This window comes from Rhinoraja longicauda, chromosome 17, assembly GCF_053455715.1.
Source record: "Rhinoraja longicauda isolate Sanriku21f chromosome 17, sRhiLon1.1, whole genome shotgun sequence".
In the NCBI taxonomy this organism is placed as follows: Eukaryota; Metazoa; Chordata; class Chondrichthyes; order Rajiformes; family Arhynchobatidae; genus Rhinoraja; species Rhinoraja longicauda.
Window position 1 is genome coordinate 25903991 of NC_135969.1, and position 18358 is coordinate 25922348.

General features: G+C 39.7%; 1 protein-coding gene across 7 annotated transcripts in view; it reads right to left on the bottom strand.

Moving 5' to 3' along the window:
- Positions 1-5415: 5415 nt before the first annotated feature.
- The window catches only part of LOC144601887 (interleukin-1 receptor-associated kinase-like 2), a 47045-nt gene continuing 34102 nt past the window's right edge, over positions 5416-18358 (bottom strand). For 2 of the 7 annotated variants that reach the window (XM_078414407.1, XM_078414412.1), the window contains exons 9-14: positions 16406-16616; positions 15491-15553; positions 14639-14806; positions 11302-12121; positions 10451-10576; positions 5417-7826 (exon numbers count right to left, since the gene is read on the bottom strand). In XM_078414407.1, coding sequence (XP_078270533.1) covers positions 7822-7826; positions 10451-10576; positions 11302-12121; positions 14639-14806; positions 15491-15553; positions 16406-16616 — 1393 coding nt within the window. In that variant the 3' untranslated portion in view covers positions 5417-7821. Of the gene's footprint in view, positions 7827-10450; positions 11215-11301; positions 12122-14638; positions 14807-15490; positions 15554-16405; positions 16617-18358 lie in introns of those variants that run through there. The other 5 variants (XM_078414410.1, XM_078414408.1, XR_013548382.1 and 2 more) reach the window with 5 other exon arrangements.

An 18358-nucleotide genomic window follows, 5' to 3' on the forward strand; every position in this document is an offset into this window, starting at 1 on the left:
AAATGGGTAAGTAGTTGGATGGGAGGGAATGACACCAGAGGGAGATAGGGATGGGGAAGGTCGATGGAAGATGGTAAGTGAGTAGTTAGGTGGGAGGGAATGACACCAGAGGGAGATGAGTTAGGTAGATGGAAAATGGGTAAGTAGTTGGATGGGAGGGAATGACACCAGAGGGGAGATTGGGCATGGAGATGGGAGATTGGTACGTAAGCAGTTTAGTGGGAGGGATTTTTTTAAAAATTTGGGGGGAATACATTTCTGACTTCTCTCTTGAAGTCCATTTCCCAAATACTTGCAAATGTACTCAATGTTCCTGTTTTTACCCCCTTTAAAATAATTCAGGTTATTTCTGTATTATAGAAATTATGGACTGGAAAGAGGTCGCTGCGACTTATATGGAACCGCGTGTTGATTTATTTACACTGACGAAAAAGTGTTTTTAATGAGCGGAATTTAATGAGCAACTGACTCTGCTAGACTAAACATGGCATCCAGCAGTTGAGCCCAATTGTGCTAGGGTTCTCCAACATTATGTTATTTGGGTCTTATCACAGGTCAGATCCAGAGCAGGACTGGAGACCCATTAATTTGAATGTAGTTCTAACTTGTGGGAAGGATACGTTTTTAATTTATTTTATTTTATTTTTTTGCTATGGAGGTTTTTAATAATTTTGAAATGCTCTCACAAATAATATTTATTATTTTTTAAATTATTTGTATCAATTTTGAACAGCTTTAAAATATTTCTGAAAGTCAAGCCCATAGAAAAACTTTCGTTTCTTGACAACTTTGTCAAAGTGCAATAATTCAAGATAACAAGCCTAGTGCAGAGGATTCCCATCCCCCCATGTATAAATGCAGTCTGTCAAGAATAACTAAGAAATTCAGGCTAACATATATTAAATGAATATGAAATCAACATTAACACAACATCAGCACTGATGTAATATTAGAGTGTTATGCCCCAGAATAGGTTTCTAAACTTCTCCCTTTGCTGGAAGTTTCATGATGAAATAAAAGTAACCAGACATTTTTTAAGCAGGGGTGAGTTTAATATTGACACTGACATGAATCAAGGTTGTATCAGTCATTTCTCATGATGTTCATCAACAACTCCATATTCAATCGCAACATGCTGCTTTAATCTGACTTTTTAATTGCCTCTAGCTATTTCTAAGAAATGGGATGGATGCCAGTACTAAGTGGTAGCATTTATATTCTCCAATTCTTTTGAAAAAGAGCAATTCGACTGACATGCTGAATACTCATAGCTGTTATTACTTGGACCTCATTGGAAGTTATGCAAATCATTGGGCAGGACTTAAACACAGTAAAACTGTATTTATTTTTTTAGACAAAGGAGACCATTTGTTTGTGCTGGCTCTCAGAGCCATCCTATCAGTCCCCAGCTCTTGTTTATTTCTTTGTGGCATATTCTCTCTCACCTCCCTACTAACTTTCCCATTCCAATTCACCTGACCCACGAGAGGCAATTTATTGTAACCAATTAAACTACCAACACATCTTTGGGATGTGGGTGGAGACTGTAACACACAGGGAAAGCCCAGATAGTTGCAGGTAAAATGTGCAAATTCCTCACAGCACTCAAGGTCAGAATTGAACCTGAAATGCTATTTTGCATAGGAAGGAACTACAGATGCTGGTTTAAACAAAAGATAGACACAAAAGGCTGGAGTAACTCAGCGGGATAGGCAGCATCTCTGGAGAGAAGAATTGTGTGATGTTTCGGGTCGAGACCCATCTGACTCGAAACGTCACCCATTCCTTCAGACAGGTCTCGACCCGAAACATCACCCATTCCTTCTCTCCAGAGATGCTCCCTGTCCCGCTGAGTTACTCCAGCTTTTTGTGTCTATGCTATTTTGTGTAATCTACGCTTGGAAAGGCAGAGATTAATCAGAGATGGTCTGCACAGATTTGTTGGTGGGCGATCCTGTTAGGCCAATAATTGAGTGTTTTGAAGATCCAAGGCAAATTGACAAATTGGATCCAAAATTGGCTTGGTAATGGGGAGATGGAGGGTAGCATGGAGGGCTGCTTCTGTTTGGAAAATCTGTGAACATTGGCGTAGTACATGGATTAGTGCTGAGACCCTAGTTTGTTATACACTAACAAGTTACATGTAAATGGGGACAGTATGATCAGTATGTTTGGAAAAGACGCGTGAATTGGCAGCGTTGCTTAGAGCAAGGAGTATAGACTTAGACTACAGAATAATTTTAATCAGCTGGTAAATTGGCCAGAGCAAATGGAATTTAATCCTAACAAGAGTGAGGTGATGCATTTAGGTTGTCTCAGGAGGGTGGTCATCAAATATGGGTAAGACATATACTGTGAAAGGTAGGGCTCTCATAACAGGTATTGAGGAAGAGGATACTTTGGTGTACGGATCCAAAGTTCTCTGAAGATGGCAGTAGTTAAGTCGGGTGATAAAGAAGACATGCAGGAAGCTAGCCTTCATTATGTGGGCAATAAGCAGGGATATTTTGCTGCAACTTTATCAACATTATTTTGGTGCAACGTTATCAACACAGATGGAATATTGTGTGCACTTCTGGTTTGGACACTATAGGAAGGTCATGATTGGATCAGAAAGGTGGAAGCGAAGTTTGAGCGGTGACCTGGTGAACAGAAACCAAAATTTAGTAGACTGTAAGAAACGTTATCCATGGCAAAGATGAGCAAGAAGACTCTCACCCAGAGGGTGGTTGCAGTTTGGAACACAATGCCTGAGGTTCTGCTGAGACAGGTACTCTCCAAATGTAAGAAACACCTGGACAAGCATTTGAATTGCCAAGACCATTTTCTGTTCAGGCTTCTTCCAACAGGCTCATCTTTACCGTGAACGTACGGTCTCTTTGCACCTCCATCCCATACTTGCAAGAGGATAGGAGTTCAATGAATCATCACCCACTATCACTGGCCATTGTCTGAGGTCATTAATTCAGTCTATTAACATAAACACATCTTCCTGGTGCTCAACTTTAGAGTGATTGTAAGGAGGCTCGGTCTATTAACATAAACACATCTTCCTGGGGCTCAACCTTATGGTAATTGTTAAGAGGCTCAGTCTACTCTGTGCTTTTCCTTTGTATCCGTTTCCTGTCCTTTGTAAGATTACAATAGACAATAGACAATAGGTGCAGGAGTAGGCCATTCAGCCCTTCGAGCCAGCACCGCCATTCAATGCGATCATGGCTGATCACTCTCAATCAGTACCCCGTTCCTGCCTTCTCCCCATACCCCCTCACTCCGCTATCCTTAAGAGCTCTATCCAGCTCTCTCTTGAAAGCATCCAACGAACTGGCCTCCACTGCCTTCTGAGGCAGAGAATTCCACACCTTCACCACTCTGACTGAAAAAGTTCTTCCTCATCTCCGTTCTAAATGGCCTATCCCTTATTCTTAAACTGTGGCCCCTTGTTCTGGACTCCCCCAACATTGGGAACATGTTTCCTGCCTCTAATGTGTCCAATCCCCTAATTATCTTATATGTTTCAATAAGATCCCCCCTCATCCTTCTAAATTCCAGTGTATACAAGCCTAATTGCTCCAGCCTTTCAACATACGACAGTCCCGCCATTCCGGGAATTAACCTAGTGAACCTACGCTGCACGCCTTCAATAGCAAGAATATCCTTCCTCAAATTTGGAGACCAAAACTGCACACAGTACTCCAGGTGCGGTCTCACCAGGGCCCGGTACAACTGTAGAAGGACCTCTTTGCTCCTATACTCATCTCCTCTTGTTATGAAGGCCAACATTCCATTGGCTTTCTTCACTGCCTGCCTCACCTGCATGCTTCCTTTCAGTGACTGATGCACTAGGACACCCAGATTTTGTTGAACATCCCCTCTTCCTAACTTGACACCATTCAGATAATAATCTGCCTTTCTATTCTTACTTCCAAAGTGAATAACCTCACACTTATCTACATTAAACTGCATCTGCCATGTATCCGCCCACTCACACAACCTGTCCAAGTCACCCTGCAGCCTTATTGCATCTTCCACACAATTCACACTACCCCCCAGCTTAGTATCATCTGCAAATTTGCTAATGGTACTTTTAATCCCTTCATCTAAGTCATTAATGTATATCGTAAATAGCTGGGGTCCCAGCACCGAACCTTGCGGTACCCCACTGGTCACTGCCTGCCATTCCGAAAGGGACCCATTTATCCCCACTCTTTGCTTTCTGTCTGTCAACCAATTTTCTATCCATGTCAGTACCCTACCCCCAATACCATGTGCTCTAATTTTGCCCACTAATCTCCTATGTGGGACCTTGTCGAAGGCTTTCTGAAACACCTTCTGCAATCTCAAGCCGGCATCTACACAGAGGTAGACTTGCAGGCATCTGAGGTATGCATTCTAATTTAGTGACAGTTCATCTTCATGTAGCATTTGGTCACATACATCTTAACCCTTAAATCCCCTTTTCTCCTTTACAGATTAATGGTGAGCTTTTTTTATCCTTCAGGCCAATTAGCAAGATATTTATAGTTCAGGGTATATCCTTGACATAAATGTCTTTAAACACATAAATAATAGCAAGGACATTTATCTGACAATAAACCAGAAACAACAACTGACAAAACTACAATATCTGCCATTGTTCTCCTATTGACCAGTATCTTAACTCGTTTATCCTGTCCAACGTAGCCAACTTCTTCCTTATATTATTATATTTCTCCTTGTTTAAATTGAAAGCACTTGTTCTGGACCTATAGTGTGCATCCCAAATTGCATTTGGAATTTATCATCTTCTTGTAGTCACTACACCTGAAGGGATTGTTAACCACAAGGCCCTGCATTAATTATTCCTTGTTACATAAAAAACAAATCTAAAGTAGCCTGTTCCTGATTGTGAGAGAATTTTGCTAAACTTTAACTGTTGTGCTTGCGAAACTCAAGATGCCGCATTGTTCTTGGCCGAATGATTGAGCATTGTGTACGGATATCTGTTTCTTTGTGCGTGATGTTATTATCTGTTTTCTGCAAAACCAACAGCGTCTATGTACGGGTCTGAGTAATGTAATTTAGGCAGTTTCGATCAAATCGCAACTCCCCATCTAAGCTGTTTAATGAACTCAGGTCTGGGCTAGTCTGCACATACACTTGTTTGTTCGACAGAATATAAACCTGTGCCGTCTGTACTCTTAAGGAACTGCCTCCCGGGGCAGTTCCACTGTGATGTCACGTAATAAAGTCTCGCTCTCCATAAGTCTGAGTCCTCGATTGATTTCTCTGACACTGAATAGGCCCCCAACGTACTACAAAGCAATTCCTGATGCATTCCACAAATTCTACGATACCCTTGCCAGCTTATTATGGTGGATCACTCAATGTGGTCTGGCCTTTAGCCATGAACGTTTAAGAAATCGTTTTAATAAAAAGACAATAAGAATGGTTTTGCCTTTGCATGGCTCTGGCTAAGAGTGACAATCTTTTAAATAATATTGGTGCAGTCAAGATTTAGGATGCTCTTGATGGGTTTAAAAATGACACTGCTAGCAGTCTGAACAGCTTGGCTTTCGTGAGAATGCTTATGTGGATATCAATTTTTTGAAACGACTCCTCCGCCTGGGCAAAGTGTGGCATGGGGGCAGGAAATATTAAGAACAGCCTCACAAATCCTTATTGGATTCCTGAATTTATTTGAAAAACGCTGATAATTAGTAGCTTAACACAACTGGCTCCATATTGCTCATGGTATTCACTGAGAGCAGCAATTGGCTGAAATGATCACCTTAAATATTCAGCAAGGTTATTGGCAGTCATTCCTGGCAGTAATCAAAATATTGTGATACTGAATAATCTAGCGGAGACAAAACACAATAAAGGACTAGCAAGTGTTTTTATAGACGTTGATAAGTTCTTTGAATCTAGGATTATGAGCATCTTTGCCACAAGGGGTCAATCCCCATGTTATCAATCTAACTGCAGATCTATATTTTAACCTGAACACTTACTGAAAATGCCAAGGCCAGAACCACACCATTCCTTGTTAAGTGGGGAGTTAAATAGGGTGATGCTCTCTCCCCTCTATTGTTAACTAATCTGAGGTGGACCCGTTGGGTCCAAATCTCTCCTCTGGGCCTCTCCTGGGGCAACCCTCCCCCAACTGACGATCCTGCGGGCCCGGCAACCCTCTCCAACTGACGAAGCCCGTTGCCGGGCGGGGAGTGCCCTCAGGGCCGTGGGTGGGCGAGGGGGGACAGGGAAGGGGAGAGGGAACCACTCACCTCGGCCCCGTGCCTTCAGCTCTGCAGCCAGAGCAAGCCGTGGACCCAAAGACTCTGCTGCAGCACGACGGCGATCGTCAATGGAGTGGATGGAGTGGGGGGAAGGGAGGATGGAGTGTGAGTTAGCGGCAGCTCATCGGCCCACAGCCCCCCCCCCTCATTGGCCGCCATTCCCGTCACTGGCGGGTTCCGCCCCCGGCGGTCATCGTGGGCCCTCATTGGTCGTCACTCGGGCGGGACCCATTGTGACATCATATGTTGAACATTGCCAAGCGTCAGTTTAATAAGGTAATTTTTAAACTTTAAATCTCTCTTACTTTAAAAATATAAGACCGGTTTGAATGAAACTTGGATGAAGGTGTCCCCAGGACAAAGGTGAGTAAGGTGGCCCTAAAATTGTCGCACTAACGTGTGACGGGGGCACAAAAATAAGGTTACATCAAAGGCATGGACAAACAAATAAATAATCAAACAGAGGACAGACAGACAGACTTTATTGAGTTCTCTTGTGAGGGAGGTTATGATTTTTTATTTTAAAATGGTAGTGTATATTGCACCTAGTTTTTTTTCCAGTGATTCTCAGAAGGATATGTTGGAAAATCTCAAAATTTGTTGAAAAATATTGTTCTAAAATAGGGCTTGAAATCAATATCAATAAAACTGGGTTTTCATATGTTGTCTGAGATCAAAATGTTAGTTTATAATTTCATCAGAATGTCCATTAATTTTAGCAAATTAGATTTTAGGGCATCAGAAAAAATATTTAGGTGCCCAAATCAATCTGGATAGGTTGCGTGTAATGATTAGGTTGTCAACTTAGAGTGCAGTTCGGACATTTTGTTAAAAGCTACATTTCTAGAAAGCTATATTTTTAAATTTGATATTTTCAACGTTTTTTTTGTGATTCCTAGCTTTAGATATTCTTTGATGCTTAAATGAAGTATACCAAAATATTTTAATGGAACTATATTAAAAAATATTATTAAAACTAGAGAACATTTTCTTAATGGCATTAACAGCAGAATTTTATATTCCATAATATATAAGTGATGGTCTTGAACTTTTGAAATTGGAAGTCCAGATTACTTTATCAATTATTAAGAAATTTACGGGGTTTTTAAAGGGCAAGCGATAGTATTGTTACCCTATTTTTCAAGTTTGGTGGCATCAATTTAGAGGAATTAATTGCTAAATATAAGAAGTTTAACTCTTTTAGGGCTAATGTTGTTAATGATGATGCTTCTGATATTGAGGATGCTCCAAAACCTTCTCAGAAAATGTAGTCAGCAAAGCAACACAACACATTTTAGAGTGTTTTCTGAGTGTAATTTTAGTGGGCAAATCAATGGAAGTCTTAAAATGATAGTTTGCATCATGTGGAGATAACAATAAATGTGAAAATGAACAAAGTATTAGTTGTCATTGAAGCACATAGACACAACCTTTGGATACTTTGTAAACAGTGCCTTCACCCTTCTGGCTTGAGTGCATGAATTTCCAGTAAGTTTTATAGTTTCTATATTGTCACTTGTTTTCTGTAGTGCAGCAATCCGGTTCAATCTGTTTAAAAAATAATCCAACATTAGGCCTTGAAGTTCACATTTCAAAATAAAATGATAAATTTTGACATTCCTCACTAACACTTATCCAGACCTCCCAACATTTGAATTTACAAATTCATGATTTTGATGTCCAAAATTCAGAATTTTACATCAAAATTCATAAGGTGGCGCGTAATGCAACTTTTCAGCGAAAAAAAAGTATGCACGCCAAATGCGCGTAATGCTACATTCATGTGTGAAAAATGACTATTATTTCCAACAGTCTGTAGTTCTTGGACTACATTTACAATGTCAGGCCTATTATGAGTATATTCTGCTATTTATAGAAAGGTTATTGAACAGAGATACTTTTCGCAACACAAAGAAAACATTATTTTTTATTTTGCTTTTTCCTTACACATCCCAATTCTCTTGGTATTGAATAAAAGAACAATGGTCATAAAATGTATGACTAAGTTATGAAGAAAGAGTTGATATATGCGACTCGACTAAGCATACGGAAGGATTTCATAGCGCAAGTCTGACTGCTAACAATGATCGCAATACAACGCATCGATATGACCATCTGAAAGTCGGTAATTTCGATCACTCCTGTACCATCTGGCACAACGTTTATCAACCTTTTTACCCTTGCGGAACCCTTGAAATAATTTTCATGTCTCAGGGAACCCCTACATAAAAATCCATCACGAACAGTTCCTGTCCACTGACCACTAAAGGCCGTTTCACACTAGTGCCATATAGACGTCGCTAAATATATTCCCTATGATTATTATACTTTTCAGGCATGTGAGTGCGGTAAAAAGAGGAAAAGAGCCTAGCCCTAGCGCGAGGCGTACAGCAGGGGTCAAAAAATTGGAAAAATTTGGGAAATTTACACACAAAATTACCAGTTTCAAGCCTCTTTTAGTGCATTTCAAAGTAAAAACGGACATTACAAAATAATGTGAATATGTCACTGTATACTAATAACATTTTTATTATTTTAATTAATTTAGTTATATAATCTTGCACTTAAATTTAATATTTACTCATTACAGTTCCACCACTGATTTTCTGGCACTCTTGGTTCCAGAGCTTTGCTGGTTTATCCAGCCGGCCAAGGAAGTCGGCTATGGGGATAGATGAGCTGGCTCCAGCTGGGCTGGAGTTCCAGAGCCCCGGCCGCAGGTTGCAAATTTTACCGATCGGCCGTGGAAGTCCCGATGAGGTCGAGATTGGTTGCCTTGCCCAGCCTAGGTGCCACATTTTTGGGGAGACTTCCAGGGCTTACCTAGCGATGAATAGCGGCCGAATTGACACATTGCAATTACCGACTGTTTTGCGAAAAAATGTGAGGTGAAATCGGAATGGCGGAAATGAAATCAGAAAGTGGAGAATTTTCGCCAAATTCGGAAGGGTTGGGAGGGGTGCTTATTATAGTTTGTAATCCTTAGAAGCAATTATGAACATGTAAAAGTTGCCGTTTCTTTTTATGGGGAATATACTACTCCAAGTTGATTGGGGATATGATTAGCGGGAGCAGCCAATCAAAGTAATTTGTAAACCTACATTGGTATATTCAATGTGAGCGTATATTTTTACACTTTCTCCTTTCAATTTTTTTCTTTCCCCTTAATTTGGGATTCGCCCAAGGCCACAATAAGATTGGACAGAAGACCGGCTAATTACACGACAGATTGCATAGATATTGTAATTATTCATAGAAGCTTTAGGTGAAGTGGTTGTATATGATGATACCGCCCGTTTTTATTCTAGAGGTGGTAGTGGGAAATCGGGATAAACTCATTGTTAATATGCAATTTCAATATAAATCCGTTTTGGCTGTATTTCGGGTACTGTTTTGGCTGTATTTCGGGTACGTACAATCAAACTAACAAAGCGACAAACAAACAAGATGAGAGGTTTAGAGACAGACAGACACAGACAGACAGACAGATAGATAGATGGATCCTGTCTGAGCTAGGCAATACCAGTATGTATCAAGAAAAGTTACAAGCGTGAAGACATTTAAAAAAAAAGGATATTGCAAAATTATCAATTGAACCTTTAAACACTTGCCGACATTCCTCACAAATAGATGCCATATTTTGCACCTTCATGCAATGATTGCTGCCAAAAAAATTAGTGAGGAAGATCAATTCAAGTACTTCTTTGCGTTTGTGTGGGAGTACTAAATAATATATCTGATTGGGAAGCGTAATAAGTGTGTTTTCGGCAATCTACTTGCTGACATTGTTGTTATTCCACACTTGTCATTGTAATAATGAAGCTAAAGAAAGTTAATCCACTACTTGGAATATTCATTTTTTACTATTTAGACCATTTGTTGATGGATAACATCTAAAATAGGTTCTAATGTTATATTGATCATTTTAGATAAGAGACATTGAAGTTCATGCATGACTTCATGAAGGATGAACTGAGAAAGGTCTTCTGTTCATTGTCCCAGGCCCACCAGGACACCAACCCAGTGATCAGACAAATTCAAAGCCACAGTTAAGGATAGAGGAAAAACATCTCTGACACACGTTAAAATTATCTTTAACAACTATGGCGAGAAACTACTAGCATGAGAGGCCTACGTGAAATGAATCTAATAACAGCAGCCACCATACATACCCTCTGTTACAAAAGGTGCTGAGAAGAGCTCAGCACTATCGATTCTTCCTTCTTCATACAGATGTATTTTATCTAGCAGTTTCTTTTTGTGCGGACCGATCTCAATATTTGAGGAAGACAAATCTACTATGGCAAAATGAAGACAGAAAATTAGTGCTGTGACAGATCATAACATAAAATAGTGCTGGCCATAACATAAAATAGTCACTTTAAAATTCTGGTACTCTCTGCCGTGTTGGTAGAACTAAGACTGTTCTCAGAGATTAGTGCTGCTTCACCAAACTATTTGAGCATTTAAAACAGATTATTACAACAAAATCATGTCTCTAGGAAGCTATACCAAGAAACATGTTTATTCATTATGTTTGGGTAAGAATCCTCCGAAAATTATTGGACAAAAGATTAAAGGGTCCAAACTTTATATGTGCCATTTTGCAAGAGACCGAGCGAGCACTTTAAACTTTTTTTTTCATCATCTCTGGAGTGTTGAGACTGCTCAATGTTGCTGGGGTCAGGTTATGTTCTTGACTCAGATATGCTTCTTAAAGAAATGTAATTGGGGAAAATGGGCTTGTTTTGACTTTATTCAGACAGTAAGTTTGACCTTATAAATCATGTGAAAATGTGCCACCGCATCAATCACATGCAGGATGTTGTTTTTTAAAAAATTCAGACCTGGTTGTGTTCAGCCACATTTGAGCCCCTGGTTTGTTCTCCTGTGATGTGTGTTGGTTGGGTATATTGGGGCCATCCACCTCAAGGGACTGTGTGTAAACACAAGACTTTCAAGAAGGGCAAAAACAGTGTAAATTATGTGCACGTATATCTAATTTCATAGAGCTGAACATTACCTGGACTCGTACCATTGGACACTCCCGGACAATGTTCCACAGAGTGCTCAAATGCACATGCTTCATCATATAGCTCACTGATGTTAAAACTCTGGTGAGAAGGATCTCTTGAGGGGGATTTTGTGTTCTCAAATCCTGAATTGTTTGTCATCCTGACTCTTCTTTGAAGAGACAACATAGGGGAAATATCAGAATTGCAACAGTAGCTCTTGGAACAATCGTTGTAGTTGACTCCGTTGGGGTTGAAAGGATATGCTGAACTATCTTTTGGATATGCAGGAAATTCACAAACACCATTTGATGCAGTACCAGAATAGTCATTTGGAACATAACATCTATCTGAGACTCTGTCTCTTGAATGAGATAATTCTTGAAAGAAACTGCTTTCGGTTTCTATAGGATCCAGGTTGAACTTGCAGTCATGTGTATTGGTTTTTGAATTATCTTCAGTTCTGTTAGAGCAAGAGCTGTAATCACTGCAAACACTCTTTACCTTAACCTTGAATACTTTGCAAGACAATTGGTCATGGTGGTAACAAAATATATCTGACTCGTCTGATTCGCATGGATATTGAAGCAATTTTGCATCAGGTAGCTGTTCTGAGGTTCGTTGTAAGTCTTTGAAATTAGTTGCACTCTGGGGTTGTAAAGACTTTGTGTCATTATTGTGCTCTAGGAAAGGGGAAAGGATCTCTGTATTTTCCTGTGGACATAAGGCCAATCGCTCTAGCTTGCAAGCAACGTTTTCTGTCTCCTCAGGAGAGTTGTGCATATCACGGTTTTTAAGGTCGCGGTCAAGTCGTTCCAGCATAGAATAAACCTGTGAAATACAGATTCAAATGTGAAGAAGGGTCTTGACCCAAAACGTTACCCATTCCTTCTCTCCAGAGATGCTGCCTGACCCGCTGAGTTGCTCCAGCATTTTGTGTCTATCTTCAACTGTGTGGGGGATGTCAGTTTAGAGGAATTGAATACTTTTGGACTGCATACATCACTCCAGCAAGAACTATCAAATCCACCTCTCAAATTTTATATTCAACCTTGGCAAAATACTATTAAAATAAGAGTTTTTAATTTCCAGTGTTAGCCACCATTAAAGTTGAAAATATGCTTTCTCACTCTGAGTCAGCTGGCTGAGAAGTGTGATCAACAACTATAAAAGAATAATTCTGACAACTGTGGATGATGCAGTATTTTCAGTTCTCTTATTGGGTTATAAATAAATATTATTATAGTCATAAAACACGGAATCAGGCCCATCAGCCCAACTTGCCCCTCACCTGCCCGCGTTTGGCCCCTATCCCTTTAAATCTTTCCTGTCTGTGTACCCGTCCAAATGTCTTTTAAATGTTATTATAATATCTGCCTCAACCACCTCCTTCCATATACCCACCACCCTGAGGGAAAAAAGTTACAGCTTAAGTTAGAGGCTTGTTTGTGCTCTCTGAGTTGTCCCACCGTGCACTTCACACTTACGACAAACTGGGTGTAAGTAAAGGTGCCTTTATGTTTTAGTGCTAAGCCGTTGCAGAGAATATATATCTTAAGATAAAGCACAAGTTTTACCAGCACAATTTCAAACCAAAGCCCAGTAACAATATTAAATACAAATGCCCCTCAGGTTCCTATAAAATCTTGCCTCTCTCATCTTAAACCTATGTCCTCCAGTTCTTGATTCCCCTACTCTGGGTAAAAGACTGTGCATTCACTCTATCTATTCCCCTCATGATTTTATGCACCTCTATAAGATCACCCCCCAGCATCCTGCGCTCCAATGAAATAAAGTTCTAGCCTGCCCAGCCTCTTCCTATAGCTCGAGCCCTTAAATCCTGGCAACATCCTCATAAATCCTCTCTGCACTCTTTCCAGCTTAACAACATTTCTTATAGCAAGGTGACCAAAATTGAATACAATACTCCAAATGCGGCCTCACTAATATCTTGTACACAACAGTAACATAACATCCCAAATTCTATATTCAATACTATAAATGATGAAGGCTGATGTGTTGAAAGCCTCTTGACCACCCTATCTGCTTTTTAATCCATAGGTTCCTCATAGGTTACAATTTAAGCAGACATCTCACTTTCTGCACATCCAGTCAGTGTATATAGGTTTTTCACATGGATGGTGGTTTTTATCTGAAACGAGCTGTCAGAGATGGTGGTTTTTATCTGAAACGAGCTGTCAGAGATGGTGGTAGAGTCAGATACAATTATGTTTAAAAGGTATATAGATGAACATCAAGGGATTAAGGCAAATGGGATTAACATGGACAAGGTCAGCTGGAAGAACTTTTCTGTACAGTACAATTCTATGAACTAAAACACCATTTTAAAGACATTTGGACAGTTACATGCATAGGGAAAATTTAGAGGAATATGGACCAAAAGCAGGCAGGGGGGACTAGCATACAGCAGAAGGGCTTGTCTCCGTGCTGTATGGCTCTATGATTTAATCAATATAAAAGGAGATTACACTCTCACAGTCCAAAAGCATCAGATAGATTTAAAAAACTGTTTTGTAGGTCTAAGTGAAGGGAAGGTAAAACATAGTAGTGAGAAAGTTTGAGTTAAGTGTTGGGGCAATAACAGTCTTGTTTGACAGTGCTTTTCATTGAGATTGGGCAGCTTTGTGGTTTCATAGATGCCATAGAGCAAACAGAGAATCGAGAGAGGTTTCTATGGGCTGTTAAACTTGAAGAGGGTGTTCCACAGTCCTTCCCACATGTTTGACTTTAATCAGGTCGAAGAAGGCGCACAGTCAAATCCACAGGGGATATTGAGAAATTCTGTGTATTTGATTGGTATGACTAGATATCATTGCAGTGGAGGGCCTAATTTTACGTTTGAAAGTAGACATGGATACTAGAATGGTTGTCTAGTAGGGATATAAATACCTACTAGACAACGTTTACAACGTTTACCCCATTAATACTTGATGGTGATTATTTTCTACAAAGACTGTAGTTATAATTCAATATGTTTATCTTGGCTCCATTTTCCTTTACTTCCCTACTTTTGATAACATACAATATTAAATATTAATTAGAACATAAATTGCTGGATTAACTCAGCAGGTCAGGTGGCATCCCTGGAGAATATGGATAGGTGACGTTTCAGGTTGGGATCCATAATCAAGTAACCTATTAATTCTGATATTTTCTTTTTGGTCCCGATCCGAAATCTCTTGAATCTTATTTTTCAATCCTCTTTTAAATTATTTCCCTCCCAACCCTCCACTTTTCAAAGGGTCTTCTAAAGTTTCCCAATCATCTATTCCAACACCCCAAGTTTGTTTATCTTACGATAGCAAAGCATTTTTATTTTTAATTTACCTCTTTCATCTTGGGTCTCTTCTTTTTGATGCACAGACAGGCAATTACAGCAAACCTAATTGCAAAACTAAGAGAAAACAGACCACCGTTTCCATCCAAGTACGTCTGACAAATTTTATTTGCTGTTTTCTCTGTATCTGTCTCCAGCTCTCTCAACATGAGATCTTTCTGTTTAACACAAAGATAAGAATGCAGTATTTCGGGAAAATTGGAAACATTTTCAAATATTGAAAGTCGTGGTACTTATTAATGGAAAAATACATTAATATGATGAAAATAATCTATTTTGTCAGAGTTGAAATATATTCAGAGCACATTTGCAGAAGGTTACCTTTAAGGCCACAGTAAAATAGATTCTCAAATCATTTACATGATGACTACTGTTTTGGAGTGAGAAAATAATCAAAGGAATAACTGGAATTTACACACAGCTGATTAACAGACCTTCTCGAACCTTAGTGCTAAGTGGGCTTTGTCATCTTGCCTACATGCTCATCTGTAGTTAGACAACTGAGGTGCTGAGTATCAGTAAATTTAGTGATTAACTCGAGGTATCAAATGACCCTTAAATTGAATATAAAAGAGATGGGTTTTGTTAAACTGAATCAGAAGGAAACCGAAGAAGTCATCTCATTTGCAGTTGGACAAAGTCTGAAGATATCCATTACTCAATGAATTGTCAAGTTTTTTGTTCAATGTCAAGATGGTATTGTGAATAAATAGGAGAGTAAACTACTGCTTAATACATTTTGTCTTAATGCTGATGCAATAAACCGTTATTATTTATCCAGAATGGCGTTAATGTGCATCCATGGTAAAACTTTACAGAATATATCACTTGTGTCTTCTTACCAGCAATGCTGGTTGTCTCCCCTCATCCACTGCTTTCATACCAGTCAGAATTTCAGAAAGAACCTGTAATAAAATTAAACATAATAATGAATTTTACTGTACATCTTTAGTTATTTTTAAGAATTACAGAAAAAGGCTCATTGGTGATATAATCATCATGGTTCTAATATTAAACATAGTGTGTTGATTGTACTCTATAAAGTATTTTTTTAAAAAGGGGCAGTTATATTCTGCTTACATGTGGGTTTGTGTCAGTGAATTCTTCCTAATTTTGGGAAAGTACTGGGTGGAGTCAAACCAATTTGAACCTGGCAGTGAGCGGACTGGGGGAGGCACCCTGGTGCATGGAGTTAAAGTTGGAGCTGTGGGTGTGGGAGGAGAGGGATAGCACGTTCGCAGGTTGACATATCCATGTTGTTGTGTCCATAGAGTGGGCTGCTGGATATCCTGCAGTCGCACTTGGATCAGGTGCCATTGGGGGCCCAACAGAGGTCAAATGAACGCAAAGATCGGAAACGACCTGCAGCAGCATGGAGCAATGGTGGAGGATACCGATATCATTCGCCAGGCCAGTGCCACCACGAGTACAACGGGCCTTTGAGGCCAAATTGAAACTCTGTATTTTTAAGAACTTCGAACTTGAAGGATTCAAGATGGTGCCGGAAGCGTGGTGGCTTTTCGATGCTGCCCAGTGTTCTTACACTCTTGTACTTGGGTATGAATGTGCTTATGTATAGTAAATATTTCAGTGAATTGTATGCAAATAAGAGATTTCACTGTACCTAGGTACGTGATGATAAAATACCATTGAAATTCAAAATGCTTAAAGCCAGTTCATATTATATTGAATTAAACCTCACCCAAGATTCTAATAATTTAATTGATAAGCAAATACATAGATACATCATCACTTACTATTCCAAAACTAAAGGTGTCAACTTTTTCAGACAGCAACCTGTGTCGTATGAACTCATCTGGTAGGTAGGCCAGAGGTCCCTGTAAAGCCTTAGTCTTTAGTGTGGTGTGGCTGTTGATTTGATTAGCATCTGCACTAAGAAGGCCAATCTTCACCAATCCAAAGTCGCCCAGTTTTGGTGTAAAATATTCATCTAGCAGAATATTTGAACTACGAAAAGACAACATTTTAATTAAATATATAATGTTAATTAAATAAGCATAATATTAAACTTCCATGCTACAATGTGGTCCATTCTTGAGTGTTTTAATACTTTGGCTTTAATTACCATTAAATATTAAATGTGATACAATTTAATATCAATAACTATTACACACTATGAAAATGTATTTCCCAAAATCCCAATATTTGATAAAAATTAATAAGTATGTTTTTTTTATTCAGGAAATCCCATCTCTGGTTTAACCTGCAAAACTCTGTATATGTGCAACGGAGACTATGTTATTTAGTCAAATAACTGCAGATGCTGGGACTATGTTATGCTGATTTTAAAATGCATCACTTTCATCCCAAAAGTCGGTAGGTTATGCTAAAGTACAGCACGTTAAAGTGGGCGGCACGGTGGCGCAGCGGGAGAGTTGCTGCTTTACAGCGAATGCACTGTAAGGAGTTTGTACGTTCTCCCCGTGACCTGCGTGGGTTTTCTCCGAGATCTTCGGTTTCCTCCCACACTCCAAAGACGTACAGGTATGTAGGTTAATTGGCCGGGTAAATGTAAAAATTGTCCCTAGTGTGTGTAGGATAGTGTTAATGTGCGGGGATCGCTGGGCGGCACGGACTTGGAGGGCCGAAAAGGCCTGTTTCCGGCTGTATATATATGATATGATATGATATTTTAACAGTGCCCTCTAAGTATCGATGACGTTACTCAACAAGGTAAGAAAATTTGGTGAGATAAGCTTAGCTTGATATTTAAAGGTCAATAATTGATGAGCTATGAATGGTTTTCAGATCTGCAATGTCAGGGAGGGGGCAAGTTACTGAATACTTTGTTCCAGGAGCAGTTTGCCCTTTTATATTCAGTACAACACAACTGGTCAGTTGAGGTGGGGGGTGCCAGCTATAAGTGAAGCAAATTTAGGGATACAGAGGTATTAATGGCAGCCAATTAATTCATGCAATTGTCCAGCAGATAGGTAATTCATGCAGCCTGTGTGAACATTGAGCAGAGGCTACTAGTAGGATGATCACAGCACTGAGATTCAGGAAGCCATTCAGGTTTGGAGAGTAGGAGATAAGAATTCAAGGAATAACTACTATTCATACAGGAGTGAAGGCCTTATTTCAATTCATTAGGCACTGATAAGAAAAGCCTGAGACCAGTAAGTTTAACATTGTGGTCGGAAAGTTATTGGGGTTGATTGGGGATAGTCAGCATGGTTTTGCGTGTGGGTGTTCGTATCTGATGAATTAAATTTTTTATGAAGGAACCAACCAAGAAGGATAATGAAGGTTGGGCCAGTTCAGCAAGGTCAAACTGCAAGCAGAGGGGTGTAGATCTAGTCCAGTACATCACAGACCAGACTTCCCACCATTGATTCCATCAACACTTCCCGCTGCCTCAGAACAGCAGCCAGCAAAGTCGACGACTTGTCTCACATTCTTTCCTCCTTCCACGGTGCAAAAGTTACAGAAGCTTGAAAGTGCGCACCACCAGACTCAGGAACAGCTTTGTCACCTGTTATCAGGATTCTGAACAGTATATCCATAAACTACAGTGCTGTCCGAATCACCTCTACCCCATTGCGGCCATTGGGCGTTGTCTATGGAACTGTTTGGCTAAATTGCTAATTAAATTATTGCATCGTATGGGAGGCGCATTCCCAATCTCGTTGTGCCCCTGTACAATGACAATAAAGATATATTGTATTAACATATAACATATAACATAT